This window comes from Heptranchias perlo, chromosome 14 (assembly GCF_035084215.1).
Source record: "Heptranchias perlo isolate sHepPer1 chromosome 14, sHepPer1.hap1, whole genome shotgun sequence".
NCBI classification, from domain to species: domain Eukaryota; kingdom Metazoa; phylum Chordata; class Chondrichthyes; order Hexanchiformes; family Hexanchidae; genus Heptranchias; species Heptranchias perlo.
The window spans coordinates 5829719-5847106 of NC_090338.1; the positions used below are offsets into that span (position 1 = coordinate 5829719).

General features: G+C 43.1%; 1 protein-coding gene across 3 annotated transcripts in view; it reads right to left on the bottom strand.

The window, feature by feature from the left end:
* The window catches only part of ndst1b (N-deacetylase/N-sulfotransferase (heparan glucosaminyl) 1b), a 213374-nt gene that overhangs the window by 48805 nt on the left and 147181 nt on the right, over window positions 1-17388 (bottom strand). For all 3 annotated transcript variants that reach the window (XM_067995982.1, XM_067995984.1, XM_067995985.1), the window contains 2 exons: window positions 7555-8885; window positions 3211-3298 (listed from right to left, as the gene is read on the bottom strand). In XM_067995982.1, the coding sequence (XP_067852083.1) occupies window positions 3211-3298; window positions 7555-8550 (1084 nt within the window). In that variant the 5' untranslated portion in view covers window positions 8551-8885. The remainder of the gene's footprint in view (window positions 1-3210; window positions 3299-7554; window positions 8886-17388) is intronic.

Below are 17388 nucleotides of genomic sequence, written 5' to 3' on the forward strand. Positions count from 1 at the left end.
GGTGAAAAAATTTCTTCTCAACTCCCCTCTAATCCGTCTACCAATTACTTTAAATCTATGCCCCCTGGTTATTGACCTCTCTGCTAAGGGAAATAGGTCCTCCCTGTCCACTCTATTTAGGTCCCTCATAATTTTTTGCACCTCAATTAAATCTCCCCTCAGCCTCCTCTGTTCCAAAGAAAACAACCCCAGCGTATCCAACCTTTCCTCATATTCTCCAGTCCTGGCAACATCCTCATAAATCTCCTCTGTACCCTCTCTAGTGCAATCACATCTTTCCTGCAATGTGGTGACCAGAACTGTACACAGTACTCAAGCTGTGGCCTAACCAATGTTTTATACAGTTCTAGCATAACCTCCCTACTCTTATATTCTATGCCTCGGCTAATAAAGGGAAATATCCTGTGTGCCTTCTTAACCACCTAATCTATCTGTCTTGCTACCTTCAAGGATCTGTGGACATGCACTCCAAGGTCCCTCTGTTCCTTTACACCTCTCAGTATCCTCCCATTTATTGTGTATTCCTTTGCCTTGTTTAACCTCCCCAAATGCATTACCTCACACTTCTCTGGATTGAATTCCATTTGCTACTTTTCTGCCCACCCGACCAGTCCATTGATATCTTCCTGCAGTCTACAGTTTTCCTCCTCACTATCAACCACATGGCAATTTTTGGATCATCTACAAACTTCTTAATCATGTCCCCTACATTTAAGTCTAAATCATTGATATATACCACAAAAAGCAAGGGACCTAGTACCGAGCCTTGTGGAACCCCACTGGAAACAGCCTTCCAGTCACAAAAACACTCGTCGATCATTACTCTTTGCTTCCTGCCACTGAGTCACTTTTGGATCCAACTTGCCACTTTCCCTTGGATCCCATGGACTTTTACTTTTCTGACCAGTCGCCATGTGGGACCTTGTCAAAAGCCTTGCTAAAATCCATGTAGACTACATTAAATGCACTACCCTCATTGACCCTCCTTGTTACCTCCTCAAAAAAAATCAATCAAGTTAGTCAGACACGACCTTCCCTTAACAAATCCAAGCTGACTGTCCTTGATTAATCTGTGCCTTTCTAAATGACGATTAATACTGTTACTCAGAATTGTTTCCAATAATTTGCCCACCACCGAGGTTAGGCTGACTGGCCTGTAATTACTCGGTTTATCCCTTTCTCCCTGTTCAAACAATGGCCAGGATGAAGCCAGGCTGGGCAGTGATAATTGGTCTCACCTACCGAGGGCTAGGGAGGTAAAAAAAAAATCATTGAGGGATCTGCTCCTCATCACTATGTAGCAATTGGCTCTTCCTGGAAAGTAAGTATGCATGGATATCAGGTGAGGACAGGATCAGGGTTGGCTGAGCTGTCATGCATGATTAAATAACCTGCAGACACTCATTCTCCGAGCTCACACATGGAATGGCCAGTAGAGTGAGGTAACAGGGCGCTATCAACACTTGTGGAAGTGTATCCCAGCCAGAGTCAGTAAATTCAGCAGAGGATGGGTTAACAAAAAAACCTTTAACTTCAAAAGGCAAAACGGAGCTTTATGATGTTATAGTCAATTATATATAGCAACAGTCATGGGAATACTATGTGTAAACGAAGATTTGATTGCACAACTAAAGCAGCCTATTCTCATTTTGTGAAACTTCCTACACGCCCTCTTGCTTGTATCTTAAGAAACTATGAAAATCATTATTTTATACAACAGCTCCTCTTTGGGAGGTTGAAAAGAGAGAGCCTTGTATTTATGAAGTATCTGATTACATTTCTCAGAACTGTCCCAAAGTGCTCCCCATCAATTACTGTTGTTATGTGGGTTTGTGGTCATCCCACCATCTCGATTATAACAGCATTTGGCTCCTTCATTAATCTGCTGAGATTACGATGGACTGAATTACTTTCTCTCAATATGAATTGAGCTTTTCTACCTTGTCTTGGAAATGTCTGACTGCAGAAATATTTTCCTGTGGAAAGGGAGATTAATTTGATTTTATTCTGAGCCCAAGCATTTTCAGTGAAAATAGAGTAAACTGTTATAAAATATTACAGTTCAGGTTTTGTTTATACGTAATTATATTTAAAAGTGGGCACTGAACATTTTAACAATCCTTGCTGTACAATGCGGAGGAACAATGGAGATGGGGAGCTTTTTATTTTCATCTTCTTGCTGGGTGCAGTTCCATAGGCACCAGCTGCACTCTAGCACCACAGCCAAGAGGCCATGCCTCATGTGTGATCGCCAGCATGCTTCTTTGGTTAAGGGAGCGTAACAGCTAGGTTGAATCGTATTTATTCCCAAACTATGCAGAATACCCCACAGGGGTTATAGGATAACGATGGGGAATGATACTGGGGCTAAAAGGGTTAAATTATGAGGACAGGTTGCATAGACTAGGCTTGAATTCCCTTGTGTATAGACGATTAAATGGTGATCTAATTGCGGTGTTTAAGATGATTAAAGGATTTGATAGGGTAGATAGATAGAAACTATTTTCCTCTGGTGGGAGAGTCCAGATCAATGGGGCATAACCTTAAAATTAGAGCTAGGCCGTTCAGGGATGATGTCAGGAAGCATTCTTCACACAAAAGGTAGTGGAAATCTGGAACTCTCTCTCTCAAAAGGTTGTGGATGCTGGGGGACAATTGAAAATTTCAAAACTAAGATTGATTGATTTTTCTTGGCTAAGGGTATTAAGGGTTACAGAACCAAAGTAGGTAAATGGAGTCAAGATGCAGATCAGCCATGATCTAATTGATTGGCAGAACAGGCTCGAGGGGCAGAATGGCCTCCTCCTGTTCCTATGAATGGGAAACTTGGCTGATTTATTCTATGTCAGGGGAGCTCCAGGTGAGATCCATTATTCACTAACTTAGTATAGACCAGGAGTTAAATCAGGGACCTACTTCTACCAACTAAACAATCAGGAGGTGTACCTTGTATGTTATTTAATTGCAGGTACAAAAGTAAACACTCATCAGGTTCAATGAAATATTCATCAGAATGGGCTGATCAGCACTGTCCACACCTGCTAGTCTGGATCTCTTAAGTCACGTTAGCAAGTGATGAGTAAAGTTGACCAATGGCCTTTTATTTTGAGGGAATTATTATACTGGAAAGGACTGCCAATAACGTCCAGCACACCACAACTGTTCAATGGCTCTCAATAGCCTGGGCAAGCAGGAGAAAAAGTGACCCACCGGTGTAGTAGAACTTCCCGGAGAATCCCAGGTTGAAGGTGAAGTTTGGAACATGAACTCGTAATTGGTTCTGGGTTTCAAGCAAAGCCTGCAAAGTACGTGGTAAATAACAGTCAGTCAGTCACATTCATAAACAGTGGGAATTCAAGGTCAGTATATAACCATCGCGAGTTTCAGACAGAAAGAGTTCCATACAGATGTGCTCTCCTTCCATGGAAAACACTGGGAGCACGAGGGCCTCTGCAAAGCTTCTCCCCACAATGGGCAGTTTCTACAGGGTTGAGGGGGGGGGGGGGGGGGGGGTTAGGATCAGAAGGCAACATGGTCAGCACACAGAGGCGCCAATGAGGGCATCAACGTTGAGGGGCAGGAAGTAAAGTGGTGAATGAAACCTGGTGACTTTATTGTGGATCAACGTCAAGGTGACTTCAGCTGCGAAAGTGTGGCTTGTTGCTGATAAATGATTTCATGGATTTCTGGCACACGAATGCAGAAAGTTTGAGACGTGAAGTGCTGTTTAATTGGATTATTTTCAAGGAGGGGGACTGAAGTAAAACCTCCTATATAATAATGTATTTTTAATGAAAATAAACTACAAATCATTGTCAAAAAATTAACTACTGCCAGTCCCAGTGTGATGCAAAAGGGATTTCTATTTGGAACAGATGTGAGGTAGGAAAAAAAACGAGAGAGAGAGAAAGGAGAGGAAAGAAAGAAGAGAAGAGAGAGAAGTGAAAGAGCGAGAGAGAATGAGAAAGAAAGAAAAAGAAAGCAATAAAAAAAGAAAGCAATAAAGAGCGAACCAACTTGCATTATAATAGAGCCTTTCACAATCTCAGGACGTCCCAAAGTGCTTCACAGACAATGAGTTACTTTTTATTGAAGTGCAGCCACTGTTGTTACGTAGACAAACGTGGCAGCCAACTTGCATACAGCAAGATCCCACAAACAGCAGCTGAAGGTAGTTGGGCCTAGGATGCCGCCACACAGTGGGGGATTGGAGTCACCTGTAGACCACACTGGATAGGGATGGTAGATTCCCTTTCCTGAAGGGCATTAGTGAACCGGTTGGGATTTTACCACACCGACCGTTCGTTTTTTTTCGGGTGCTAGCCCATAAATTACCAGCGTTATTCAATTTATTTTAACTTGCCCTGTTAAGATTTGAATTCACAATATCTGGGTTGTTTGTCCTGTATCATAACCACCATATTACATAAGAACATAAGAAATAGGAGCAGGAGTAGGCCAATCGGCCCCTCGAGCCTGCTCCGCCATTCAATAAGATCATGGCTGATCTGATCCTAACCTCAAATCTAAATTCATGTCCAATTTCCTGCCCGCTCCCCGTAACCCCTAATTCCCTTTACATATTATTGTACTCCCCCCCTCTTTTCTGACTGACACTCACATTTTAGAGTTATGTTCATGCACAACAGATTAGTACTTCCTTGGCACGTTCAGAGGTCATGAAAGGCGGGATATAAATGCAAGTCTTTCTCTTTTTCTTTATTAGAAATCAGGTTTCAAGTAAATAATGAGAATGGAAGCATGTCAAAAGTCACACGGAATTAACTGTATACCTGACTGTACCTTGTGCTGAATCACTGAACATATTAGTGTCACTACTCATTATCTGTCATATATTATTGAACTTTATTGTTAATTGCTGGGATTATTGGAAGTTTTGGAAACTAATAATTGTTAATTATAAAGAAAACTCAATTCAGCAAAAAATGTTCTAAATGCCACATTGAAAACATTCATGTTAATATACCCAATAGTATATTTTAAATTAAGGCACTTTAACTGTAATGCACAGATCACAGTCTAGTCCCCGTACAATCGGCCGCACTCCTGAACACAATGACCCAACCTGTAGAGATAAGAACCGCTTTCACGACCCAAGCTGAAACATAAAATGGTTTGAATGCTTGCAACTTGTTTGAATTTTTGGCAACTACAATATTCTTTTTCTGGCTCCTGAGCTTTGAAAGATTGACCACCTGCTGATCTAGAACTGAAGGCAGATACAGAACAGCATACGAGCTTCAATCAACCCTCAGTCCTAAACATTGTACAGTGCAGTCATTTACTGGAATACGAGTGCCTGGAGGTACTAAATACTCAGGGTTCAGAAGTAGCTTTAACAATGCGGAAAACCTGGATCAAATTGGCCAGTGTAAACCCTCAGTATTTGGGAGTACAGATGATGTGCATTTTCCAGTTTTTAAAAAATGAATTGTCGATTTTTTTTAAAAACAGCAGTTACATAAAGAAACTTAGAGGCCCCGATATTTACAGAAAGGTGGGGAGGGTGCGGGTGAGGCCGAATACGGCAGGCGGAATCTGAGCGGAAACAGGGCGGTAAGTGTAGCCCTGCTATTTTAGGGCCACTACAGTCCCCTTTCCACCAGACGGGCCGAGTTAAAATCAGCCTCTAGAATCTCCAATTAAGGATGAAATTACCACCTATGTTGATAAAGAGAAAACAGAAGTAGCCAGTACAGGGGACGACCGTGCTTGTCCAACCTCATAGAACTCTTTGAGGAGCTAACAGGCATGGTAGATGGAAATGCAGTGGACATGAACTTTAGCAGGTACAATATGCGAGATTAAGGGGTATGAAATTAAGGGAAGGGCAACAAACTGGATTAAAAATTGATTAGAAGGGAGAAAACAGAGTGTAGGAGTTAAGGGCAGTTTTTCAGATTGGTTAGAATGGGTAATGGGGTCCCACAAGGTTCAGTTCTGGGGCCACTTCTACTCACTGTGTACATCAATGATTTGGATATAGGCCTAGGTGTCCAAATTTGCAGACGATATCAAAATAGGAAGCATAGCTAATTCTTTAGCAAGCCAAAGCTGCAAAGGAATATAGATAAGATAGGAAAATGGGCTAAAAAGTGGCAGATGGAAATCAATGACATTGTGTAAAGAAGTGCATTTCAGTTAAACAAAAAATAACTGCAGTAATTATACTGAATGGAAGTTGGCTTGGTGCTATGGAAGAGCTGGGGAATTTGGGGGGGGTACAGGTTCACAGGACATTAAAGGCAGTTTCCCAGGTTGATAAGGCCATAAAAAAAATCTGATGAAATTCTAGGTTTTATCACAATGTATAGAATATAAAAGATAAGAGGTTGATAAGTCTGTATAAAACCTTAAGACCACCTCAGTTAGAGTACTGTGTGCTGTTCTTGGATATTTAGTGTTTAGAGAGGGTTCAATACAGATTCGTTTAGAATGCTGCCTGATATGAGGAAATACAAATATGAAGAAAGTCTTAAAAAATTAGGCTCTAATTGTTAGAACAATGCAGATTACAGGACGATATGACAGACGTGTTTAAAATAATGAACGAATGGGACGGGGTAGATAGAATCAGACTGTTTCCAGTGGCTGAGGGATTTAGAGTGAGGGGCGATAAATACAAGATTAAATGTAAGAGATTTAGAACAGAGTGTAGGAGAAACTTCTTCAAATCGAGTTGTGAGGCTGTGGAATTTTCTTCCAGGGTTAGTGGTTGAGGCAAAAACTATATCAACATTCAAGATTAGATTGGATAGATGGATGAAGGAAAAAAGAGGATGAAAGGACATGGGAACAATACTGTCCCATTACCTGTACCACTGTGCATTCCTGAGATCATTTTTGTCCTTTGGTGTCCCTTAAGAATAGTGCACAAGGGACTCCGTGTTCTAACTCACTAATTTGCTGTTGTTCAGGTTTCATTATGAGAACTGTCAATCATCCTTCGCCAGTGTACACCACCTGCCCTCTCTCACTGGAATATATGAACTCTCTTAAATTTACCTGCAGTTCCAAATCATTTCAAAATCTATTTCTGGCCGAGTTGTTTGGAATGAAAGACTATTGAGGGCCTAAACCCCATTCATCCAGACTGTCATTGGACTATGATTGTTTCCATCCACCCCCCCCCGCTGAATTTAATATCAAAGAAAGGGATAATAGCATTGGTATATAGAATATTCTCCTATTTCAGGCACTCAGTGTCGGCATTAAGCACTCATGAACCCCAGTCTCTCTGAGCAAGACTACCAATTTAGTCCAAAATTTTGTGCGTTCGGCCTTTGGCTTCCAGCAACTGGGTTAAAATTGCACAAACTCATTACAAAAAGGACCCTTAAGCCAACAGAAGAGATTTTCCTCTCATTCTAAACCAGATTTCAACCCAGAATCCAGAGATGAAATGCCAGTCTACTAGCCCATTGCATCACACAGTGCCTCAATTCAGTGCCTTGGATTGTAATATATGTATACAAGTGTCGGCAAGAAGTTAATCAAATTTTAGGTCTCCTTTGTAATAAAACAAATGTTTACCTTCACATCCTCCGCTTTCATCCTGGTCCCCTCCTTCCCAACAAAGATGTCATCAATGTCCACCAAAATATATCTGTCCAATGAGAGAGACAATCTCTTTCCTGTTAGAAAGGAAACAGCATCCACAAAAACAAGCTTGTGGAGCCAGAAGTTCATGTTGTTTCCAAAGAGCACTCGCTGAATGCCATCATGGAGTCCCAGGTCCTGGACAACTGTAGTGTGTAGAGCAGCATCCACCTCCATGTGAGGGATATTCTCAGCCGATTTAGTCTTGGCAAGCAAAACAGGTTCATAAGTTGAATGGTTGGACTGGAAAACTGTCCAGTCATCTCCAGGTAGGAAGCCCTTCTCTATCTCCTTTGCTTTGGTGATGTAGAGAAGTGGTGACCTAGGGTTTATACTGCAGTCTTTGAGGCCCAGGTTAGAATGGAGGTACAGTGGGAAACCTTTCAGTTGGGCACTTAGCAAACTATTTTCATTTGCCTTGAAGAACCCAATGATCCCAACACTGTACTCAATGCAGTACTTATCCAGCAGCTCCCTGTTCCAAGCATCCAAGTTCACGTACTTTAAAATGTTTTCATATATAATGAGGATAAAGCGTCCTCGATCCTCGTCTGTCAAGGTGGGCATATCCCCTTTTCCAGGAGCAATTTCTGTGTGGTACTTAAAGCGGCTGGACTCCAGAATCGCCACAATGTCCTGCCCTAGTTGGGTATACATGCTTTCGACAAAGACCAATACCACAGGGTCAGTCCGAGAGACAACCACAGGGTTCATGGGTTTTGTTGGGAATAACCTGGAAGGAGTGACTCTGGAATCATCACAATCCAAACCTTGGACTTCACTTGAAGGCTCAATTTCTTGCTTAGTGCCAATGTACAGATAATAAGCCGAAATAAACACAGTCACCATACAAAAGGCAAAGAGCAGCAAAAGCACGCCCTGTAGTGTGAGCTGTCGAAACACCCGGCGGAACTTACTCAGCAAACTCATGCTTTATGCCCTCCCTTCTCTTAGATTTAAGCAGCACAATTTTTTTTTAAGAAAATAAAAATCTTCCCTCTTGCCCTTTCTTGCGTTTCATGTCACCATTGCAAATCATTTATAGTCATTCAAAGCCCAGAGCACGAGGTTTCTCAGGTTGTCATGAAGCTGAAGTGGGCGAGCGCCTGCTCCTTCTGTTCCCTCAGGTTGAATCGGACAATGTCCACTTGTGACCATTTAGCCTGAAGCTGGGCACCCTCAGGTGAGAGTGAACCATGAGAGGAGTTTCAAATCTCAATCATCTATGAGATATTTCACAACTGGAAGAAATGAAAATGGGCATTCTGCAAAGAAGAAAAACAACACCCAGTTATTCACAAATCAAGTTATTTTCCAGTTTCAGTTAAGGAATTCTAGGTAGAGTTTTAATTTTTTTTTCAATATCATGAGAACAAAGGTTAGACATATTTTTTACATTCCTTGCTTATAATACACTCGGAGGAAATGGAAAATTCCGACTCCCGATTGCCCCCTTCTCTCTGTCCATTCTCAAGATGCTGATTGCCTAGGGTATGATTCTACAGACGCTGATGGTCATCCAGGTGATCACGGTGTTAATTGTATCCATGTGATTTATATCAATTAGTGTTAATTATATTCAGGTGGTGCGTATTCATTGGGAACTCTCTTGTATCTATTTATAAGCGAGCTGATCTAGGGTGTGGTGTGTGTGTAATGCGGATCTCTGTGAATAAAGGCTTGGAAGCAACTGAAGACCAGGGCTCTCGTATTCGATCCTTCACCACCTGGCTATCAGTTTAGAACACGTGGGAGGCATCACAGCCACGCCTGATCCTGCCCACACAGGCCAATATGGGAAGGTCTAAACTCCTATTATTTTTGGGATGCACAGTGGTGTAAAAAATGTGACATAGTCATCCAAGGAGTTAACTCATTTGTCTTCAATGAACTACTTTTATTTTAAAAATATACACCATGCAGGACAGCTAGTGTACTGTAATATGAGTTTATTTTTAATTAGGTCATTGTATTCTCTACAATGCTGTTCTCCAGTCCACTTATTTCAGTCTAACAGCTCTGTCTACAGTACAAAATGATTCATGTAAGCTTTTTGTAGCTGACATATTTAGAACAGAGTAGAGCAAACTGTTAAACATGTGAAACAATTCTATTTCCTGAACAGCCTGACCAAAAGAAAGATTCCAACTTTGATTTTTGTGGTGGTGCATAATCTTGCACATCACTCAGACGCGTAATAATATATTGTTTCAAAATTAAGGAAATCAAGGTCAATGTCATAGAATAGGAAGACACAGGTTTGACCATCGTCTTCTGATCAGTTGCTTCCCAATGGCTCAATGACCTTGTCCATGGGTAGCTGAGCTTATATAGGCCAAAAGATCCTTGGTTCGATCTGTGCTGAGTTACTTGATCTCAGCCGGGGCAGCAGTAGGGATGATACAAGTGGCCTCAGCATCCCTGAACTAGAGAAGGGAAATCAGCCACGGTTCCTGCTCTTGTTTATTTAACCAGTGACCCCTGCTAGAAGTGCACGTATGTGAACATCGGACAAGGATATCTGCTCCTGCGGTTGACTAGCCTGCCAACGCGCATCAATGTACACACATGAATAGTGGTCCCTTGGATGAGGCACTGGAGGGAAAAATGATACTTATACAACAATACCCAGTAAGTAGGCAGCACTTTCAGGAGAGGAGTGAGGGAAAAAAGACAACATAGAAATAAAACTCCACCCAGTTTCTGATTCGAGCCATGTTGCCAGGTCCAAATCAGCTCACTTGAGAACTCCCAACTTGTTTGTGATGAGATAAGTAGGAAGTGCTCCAGATCTCAGAGGGAAGGCACTGCCAAATTTGCTATGGACAATAGAGTGAAGCATCTCCGTGCCATTTCCTTCAACAGCACTCTTTCCAGGTGCAATACTGGTATAGACAGAAAAGATTAAATGAGCCCTGGTCTTGCATCTGCTCCAGTGCCAATGTAAACACTTACTTAACTGGCCAAACTAGCCTCTGATGCCAATTGGACAATTTATCATCATTTAAACACACCAAACATTGACTTAATAAACTCAATTTTAGTCGTTCTGGTGGGTTTAATGAGCAAGAATATTTTAAGATGATTCACTTGCAAAGTTCTAGGTGGTGTAGCACTGTCAGTGAAATAATCAAAGGAAGCGCTGGCCCTAAGACCTATCTGTTCCTGCTCAGCTGACACAGCACATGCTGCGAGTGGAAATGCAGATTTCTTATCCCTCCTGAGGATAATCAGTCTGTTACTGGTGGCAAAATAAAGAACGGATTAGACATTTTGCAATGGGTAAGCAGTCCTGGCACTCAGACCTGTGCTGTCCATAGGATAAACAATTCATAGTGGAATCGCAAACACAAGTATAAAGATACATTCGCAAATTCACTACAAGAAATCTTTCCACTCGCTCAGAGTTGTGAAGCAAAAAAAAATAGCACTTATACCAGAGCCCCTCCAGACACCAACATTTAATCCGTTGGCACAAATCCTGTCAATCCAGAAATGTTCCTGCAATTAATATTTTGCACAACCCAAGGCTGCCAGCACTTCCATGCAAAATTAATTTTGCTGAGAGACATCTGTGCTAAGCACTGTAAATGGCATACATTTTAATTTATGGTTCATTTAACAAATTTCTGAACTACTTCATATCTCTAAAAGACATCTCAAATTGCTTTACAGAACAGAGAAAAAAGTGGGGTGATGCTGAAGGTATGGTTGATCAGAAGGGACTTTAGAATGCTTTTGAAAGCAGGGTGGAAAGGATATAGGGACAGAGCTAGGAATATAATAGCTGTACCATGGAGGAAGGGGGTGGGGGAAGAGAAGCAGATCATTGTCACAGGTAGCAAAGGGTGCTTCTCGGGTGTATGCTGGAAAGATCACTGGGGTGAGGCCATGGAGGGATTTGGAAAGGCACTGGGCACAAAGAGCCAGTTGAGCTTGATCAGGACAGGGGTGATGGGAGTTTGGGGCTTTGTGTGGGCCATTGCCATGGCAATCGGAATGAATCGTAATTTTGGGATTGTATAGGTGGGAAGGCCAGAAAGGAAAACATTTCAGAAGATGGGGCATGATGTGATAAATGCGTGGGCTAGGTTTGAACATTGGTGGGGGTGGAGGGAATAGAGGCAGGAGCAGAGGCGAGTGATGCGGCAAAGGTGGAAGAATGCAGGCTTGGTAAAGGAACAGAGGTGGGAGAGGAAGTGTAGCAGCTCTCCGAGCCCACCTCCACAATTACAGATTTAAATGGGCAAATACAGCATCTGACATTGAAACTATCTGATTTATTATAATCCTGTAATAACAGATAAGAACATAGGAGCAGGAGTAGGCCATACGGCCCCTCGAGCCTGCTCTGTCATTCAATAAGATTATGGCTGATCTTCGACCTCAACTCCACTTTCTTGCCCTATCCCCATATCCCTGGATTCCCATAGTGTCGAAATATCCATTGATCTCAGCCTTGAATATACTCAATGACTGAGCATCCACAGCCCTCTGGGGTAGAGAATTCTAAAGATTGACAACCCTCTGAGTGAAGAAATTCCTCCTCATCTCAGTCTTAAATGGCCGACCCCTTATCTTGAGACTATGTCCCCTAGTTCTAGACTCTCCAGCCAGGGGAAACAGCCTCTCAGCATCTACCCTGTCAAGCCTTCTAAGAATTTTATACGGTTCAGTGAGATCACGTCAAATTCTTCTAAACTCCAGAGAATATAGGCCCATTTTACTCAATCTATCCTCATAGGACAACCCTCTCATCCCAGGAATTAATCTAGTGAACCTTCGTTGCACCCCCTCTAAGGCAAGTATATCCTTCCTCAGGTGAGGAGACCAAAACTGTACACAGTACTCCAGATGTGGTCTCATCAGAGCTCTATGTAATTGCAGCAAGACCTGCAGGTTAACTTTCTGTGATTCATGTACAAGGATACCCAAATCCCTCTGACTATCAACATTTCTTAGTCTTTCACCTTTTAAAAAGTATTCTGCTTTACTATTCTTCCTACCAAAGTAGATAATTTCACATTTCCCCACATTATACTCGATCTGCCACATTCTCACCCACTCACTTAACCGGTCTATATCCCTTTGCAGCCTCTTGGCAACCTCCTCACAACTTACTTTCCCGCCGAGCTTTGTATCGTCAGCAAACTTGGATACATTACACTCGGTCCCCTCATCTAAGTCATTGATATAGATTGTAAACAGCTGAGGTCCAAGCACTGGTCTTTGTAGCACCCCACTAGTTACAAGCTGTCATTTATTCCTACTCTCTGTTTTCTATCCGTTAACCAATCCTCAATCCATGCTAATATATTACCCCCAATCTTGTGTAACAAACTCTTGTGTGGCACCTTATCAAATGCCTTTTGAAAATCCAAATATACTCCATCCATTGGTTCCCCCTTGTCTACCCTGCTACTTCCACCCTCAAAAAATTCAAATAGATTTGTCAAACACGATTTCCCTTTCATAAACTGTGTTGACTCTGCCTAATCATTTTATGATTTTCTAAATGCCCTGTTACTACGTCCTTAATAATAAATTCTAGCGTTTTCCCTACTACTGATGTCAGGCTTACTAGTCTATAGTTCCCTGTTTTCTCTCTTCCTTCCTTTCTTGAAGAGCAGGGTAACATTTATTACCTTCCAATCCACGGGGACCGTTCTAGAATCTAGGGAAATCTGGAAGATCAAAACCAATGCAACCACTATCTCTGCAGTCACCTCTTTTAAAACTCCATGATGTAGACCATCAGGTCCAGGGGATTTGTCGGCTTTTAGTCCCATTAATTTCCCCAGTACTTTTTCTTTACTAATCTTAATTACTTTAAGTTTCTCACTCTCATTAGACCCTTGGTTCCCCATTATGTTTTTTGTGTCTTCTACTGTGAAGACAGATACAAAATATTTCCCATTTCCTTATTCCCATTATAATTTCTCCTGTCTCTGCCTCTAAGGGACCAATGTTTACTTTCACTATTCTCTTTTTTATATACTTGTAGAAGCTCTTACAATCTGTTTTTATATTTCTTCCTAGTTTACTCTCATATTCAATCTTCTCCCTCTATCAATTTCTTGGTCATCCTTTGCTGATTTCTAAAACCCTTCCAATCCTCAGGCTTACTACTCTTTTTGGCAACATCGTCAGCATCTTCTTTTAATCTAATACTATCCTTAACTTCTCTAGATAGCCATAGTTGGATCATTTTTCCAATGGAGTTTTTATCTTTGGCCTTGATATTTACAGGGAGAACGAAAACAGCCAAAGAACCCGGCAAGGCCAGGGACACGGAGGTCCTGTCGAACTTAACGGCAGGACCTAGAGTCATATCACGCACCTGCATACAGTGCAGGAGGCGCTGCAATGACCTAAGTAGGTCAGCCAAAGTGAGTACACCTACTCATTCCCCTACACTCCGTCTGCCACATCACCGCCCCACCCCACATCTCCTTCTGCACTGCCAACACTACTCTGTCACATCACCCCTCACACCCACTGAAACCTCATCCTCATCTTACCTGCACTTACTCACCTCGCCAGTACTCATCCCGCCACTACCACTCAACCCAATCCTCATACAATCTCATGGCTCTATCTCATACTCACCCTCTCGTGCATCTCTTTCACGGTCAGCCTCACTCAACCTGCCACTACCTGTGCTGCAGCCACAGGGCATGCATCACATATGTGCAGTAGGCAGCGTAAGGCAAACGTGTCGTGAGCATGAAGGGGATGCACAAGGGTGTTTGAGGGTTTGTCATGGTTTTTAACTTATATTTAATTTCTGAGCAACTCACATTACATATTATATTGGCACCACTACCGTCACGTCTTTGCGAATCTTGTCTGGTTTGTGCAATAATGCCCTTTCCTGAGGATCACAATGAAGACCCACACCTGATGCCACCCATTGTGTCACTGCAGAGTGGGTGTAGGTGTATTTGCAGGGCTCTTTTGTGCAGACGACTGAGAGATGTCGGTGATGTCCCCGGTGGCACCCTGGAAGGATGCGAAGAAGTAGTTGTTGAGGGCAGTGGTGACTTTGACAGCGACAGGTAAGAAGATGGTGCTCGGGCCAGCCAGGAGCAGCTCGGCATGAAGGAGGCTGCAGATGTCCACGACTACATGTTGAGTGACTCTGAGCCTCCATGTGCACTGCTGCTCAGAGAGGTCCAGGAAGCTGAGCCTCGGTCTGTGGACCCTGTGGCGAGGGTAGTGCCCTCTGCGACGCATCTCTCTCTGCGGTTGCCCTCCCTCCCGCTGTGCAGGTGGATGTGTCACAGCACTGTGTTGTGGAGTTCCACATGTCAGAGGTAGACGGCGTGGCCGGTGATGCTGTTCGCCCTCCGAGGAGGCCATGACTGCAGCTAACGGCTGCCCCCATCCGGAAGATGGACATCTGAGGGGGTCTGCAAGGTAGGTACATGTGTCTGGACACAGGGGTAAGTGTGCAAGTTGGTGAATTTTGTTGTTTGGAGGAGGGTGGTGGAGGCCAAACTTTGTCCAAAGTGAGAGTGGCCTCCTGCAATGAGTGAGGGTCTCCCCGACCCCCCACACCTGTCAAATGGACCTTTGCAGCTGCCACAGGCTGATGGCTGCAACAGGTCCATTTGAACTGGGAGTGTTTCCCCTCGTACGGGAAACAGTCCCAGTTGTTTGTAAAATCCCAACCCTCCTAAAATATCATGTTAATCAGGTCTGTAAACGACCTGAAATACCAAAATAAATACCTTAAGTGGCACCCCGCCGGCTTTAATTGCCGGCGGGAGTCCCACATGCGGGGGCTGCGCGTGCATGTCAGCGCGTCAGTGGGGAACCCGGAAATGGGGCGGGTTGGAGCCAGGCTCCCAACCCGCCCCGGGAATCCCCGATTTTCGTAGCCCCCCCCGCCAGGAACGCACCCGATCGCGGATGCTAAAATAGATCCCCATGTCTCAATAAGGGCTACCAGATCAAACCCACTTATCTCTATTTGTGCCTTTAATTCATCTATCTTGTTACAAATGCTTCACGCATTCAGATAAAACGCCTTTCATTTTAACTTTTTACTATTTTTCCCTGTTGTGACCTTATTCACTAACGTCCTGTTACCTTTGTTAAACTCTCTATCCCTTCCTGACACACTCTGCTTATTTTTACCCAAATTGTTACTCTGCTCTACAGCGTTGACTTTTCTCTTTAGAATTATAAATTTATCCTTACATGAACCCGCCCCCCCCCCACCTTATTAGTTTAAAGCCCTATCTACCACCCTAGTTGTTCAATTTGCCAGGACACTGGTGCCAGCCCGGTTTAAGTGGAACCCATCCCAACGGAACAGCTCCCTCTTTCCCCAGTACTGGTTCCAGTGCCCCATGAAATGAAACCCTTGCTTCCCACACCACTCTTTCAGCCACGTATTTAACCATCTAATCTGTTTGTCCCTGTGCCAATTTGCACGTGGCTCAGGTAGTAATCCAGAGATTATTACCTTTAAGGTTCTGCTTTTTAATTTGGACCCTCGCTCCTCAAACTCCCTCAGCAGAACCTCATTCCTAGTTCTACCAATGTCGTCGGTAACAGGGATGAGGGACTTCAGTTATGTGGATAGACTGGAGAAGCTGGGGTTGTTCTCCTTAGAGCAGAGAAGGTTAAGAGGAGATTTGGTAGAAGTGTTCAAACTCATGAAGGGTTTCGATAAAGTAAATAAAGAGAAACTGTTCCCACTGGTGGAAGGGTCGAGAACCAGAGGTCACAGATTTAAGGTGATTGGCAAAAGAACCAAAGGCATCATGAGGGAAAAAAATTTTGTGCAGCAGCTAGTTATGATCTGAAATGCGCTGCCTGCAAGTGTGGTGGAAATATATTCAATCGTGGCTTTCAAAAAGGAATTGGATAAATGCTTGAAGGGCAAAAATTTGCAGGGCTACGGGGAAAGAGCTGGGGAATGGGACTAACTGGACTGCTCTTACAAACAGCCAGCATGGGCTCGATGGGCCAAATGGCCTCCTTCTGTGCTGTAACCATTCTACGATTCAGAAGTAAGGCTGTGCCAATTAGATGATGATAATTAGTTAATTAAAAAGTTTAATTGACAGAAGATAGAGAATTGATTAATTGAGCTGTCATTAAGCCAGCTGGTGTAGGTATTCTACAGTATACTGGTTTGATTTAGCCATTCCTGCACAACTCTGCACAAGATGACTGACATCCAGGCAGTACAGCAATTGGCAAAATGCATTTTCTATTCTCTTTCTCTGGCTAACCAGTTAAGACAAGTATAAGTTGGAAAAATGAATAGAGGGTCATTGGGATGACATCAGTGTGACATTAACAAACTACAGTGCAACACACTGACATTTGATCAGAAAGTTACAGCATTTAAAAAATATTTGTGCAATTTTCTCCCCTCCTTTCCAGGAAGCAAGGACTTATGCGGTGGTATGATTCTATTCGACAAGCACCAGCCGTAGCTCACCTCACCAGCCACTTTTCATGTTTGAGCTGATTGCAGAGTGTCAGCGGGATAACTATGGGGGAGGGGCAGGAACGCCAGGGCCAAGCTCAATCCTGTCTTCATAAATCCAGCATTCCCAGCAAGAATCAAAGCATAGTGATCAGGACAAATCCGGACTGATATTTGCCGTCCATAGCCCAGGAACACCAAGATCAATTTTAGCCAACTCAACACAGACCACAGATCGAATGTGGGATCTTCTCTCTTCGTAAGCCTTAGTTCCAATGGGCAGTGTACATACCAACTGAGCCATCAGGAATCTTTACAGC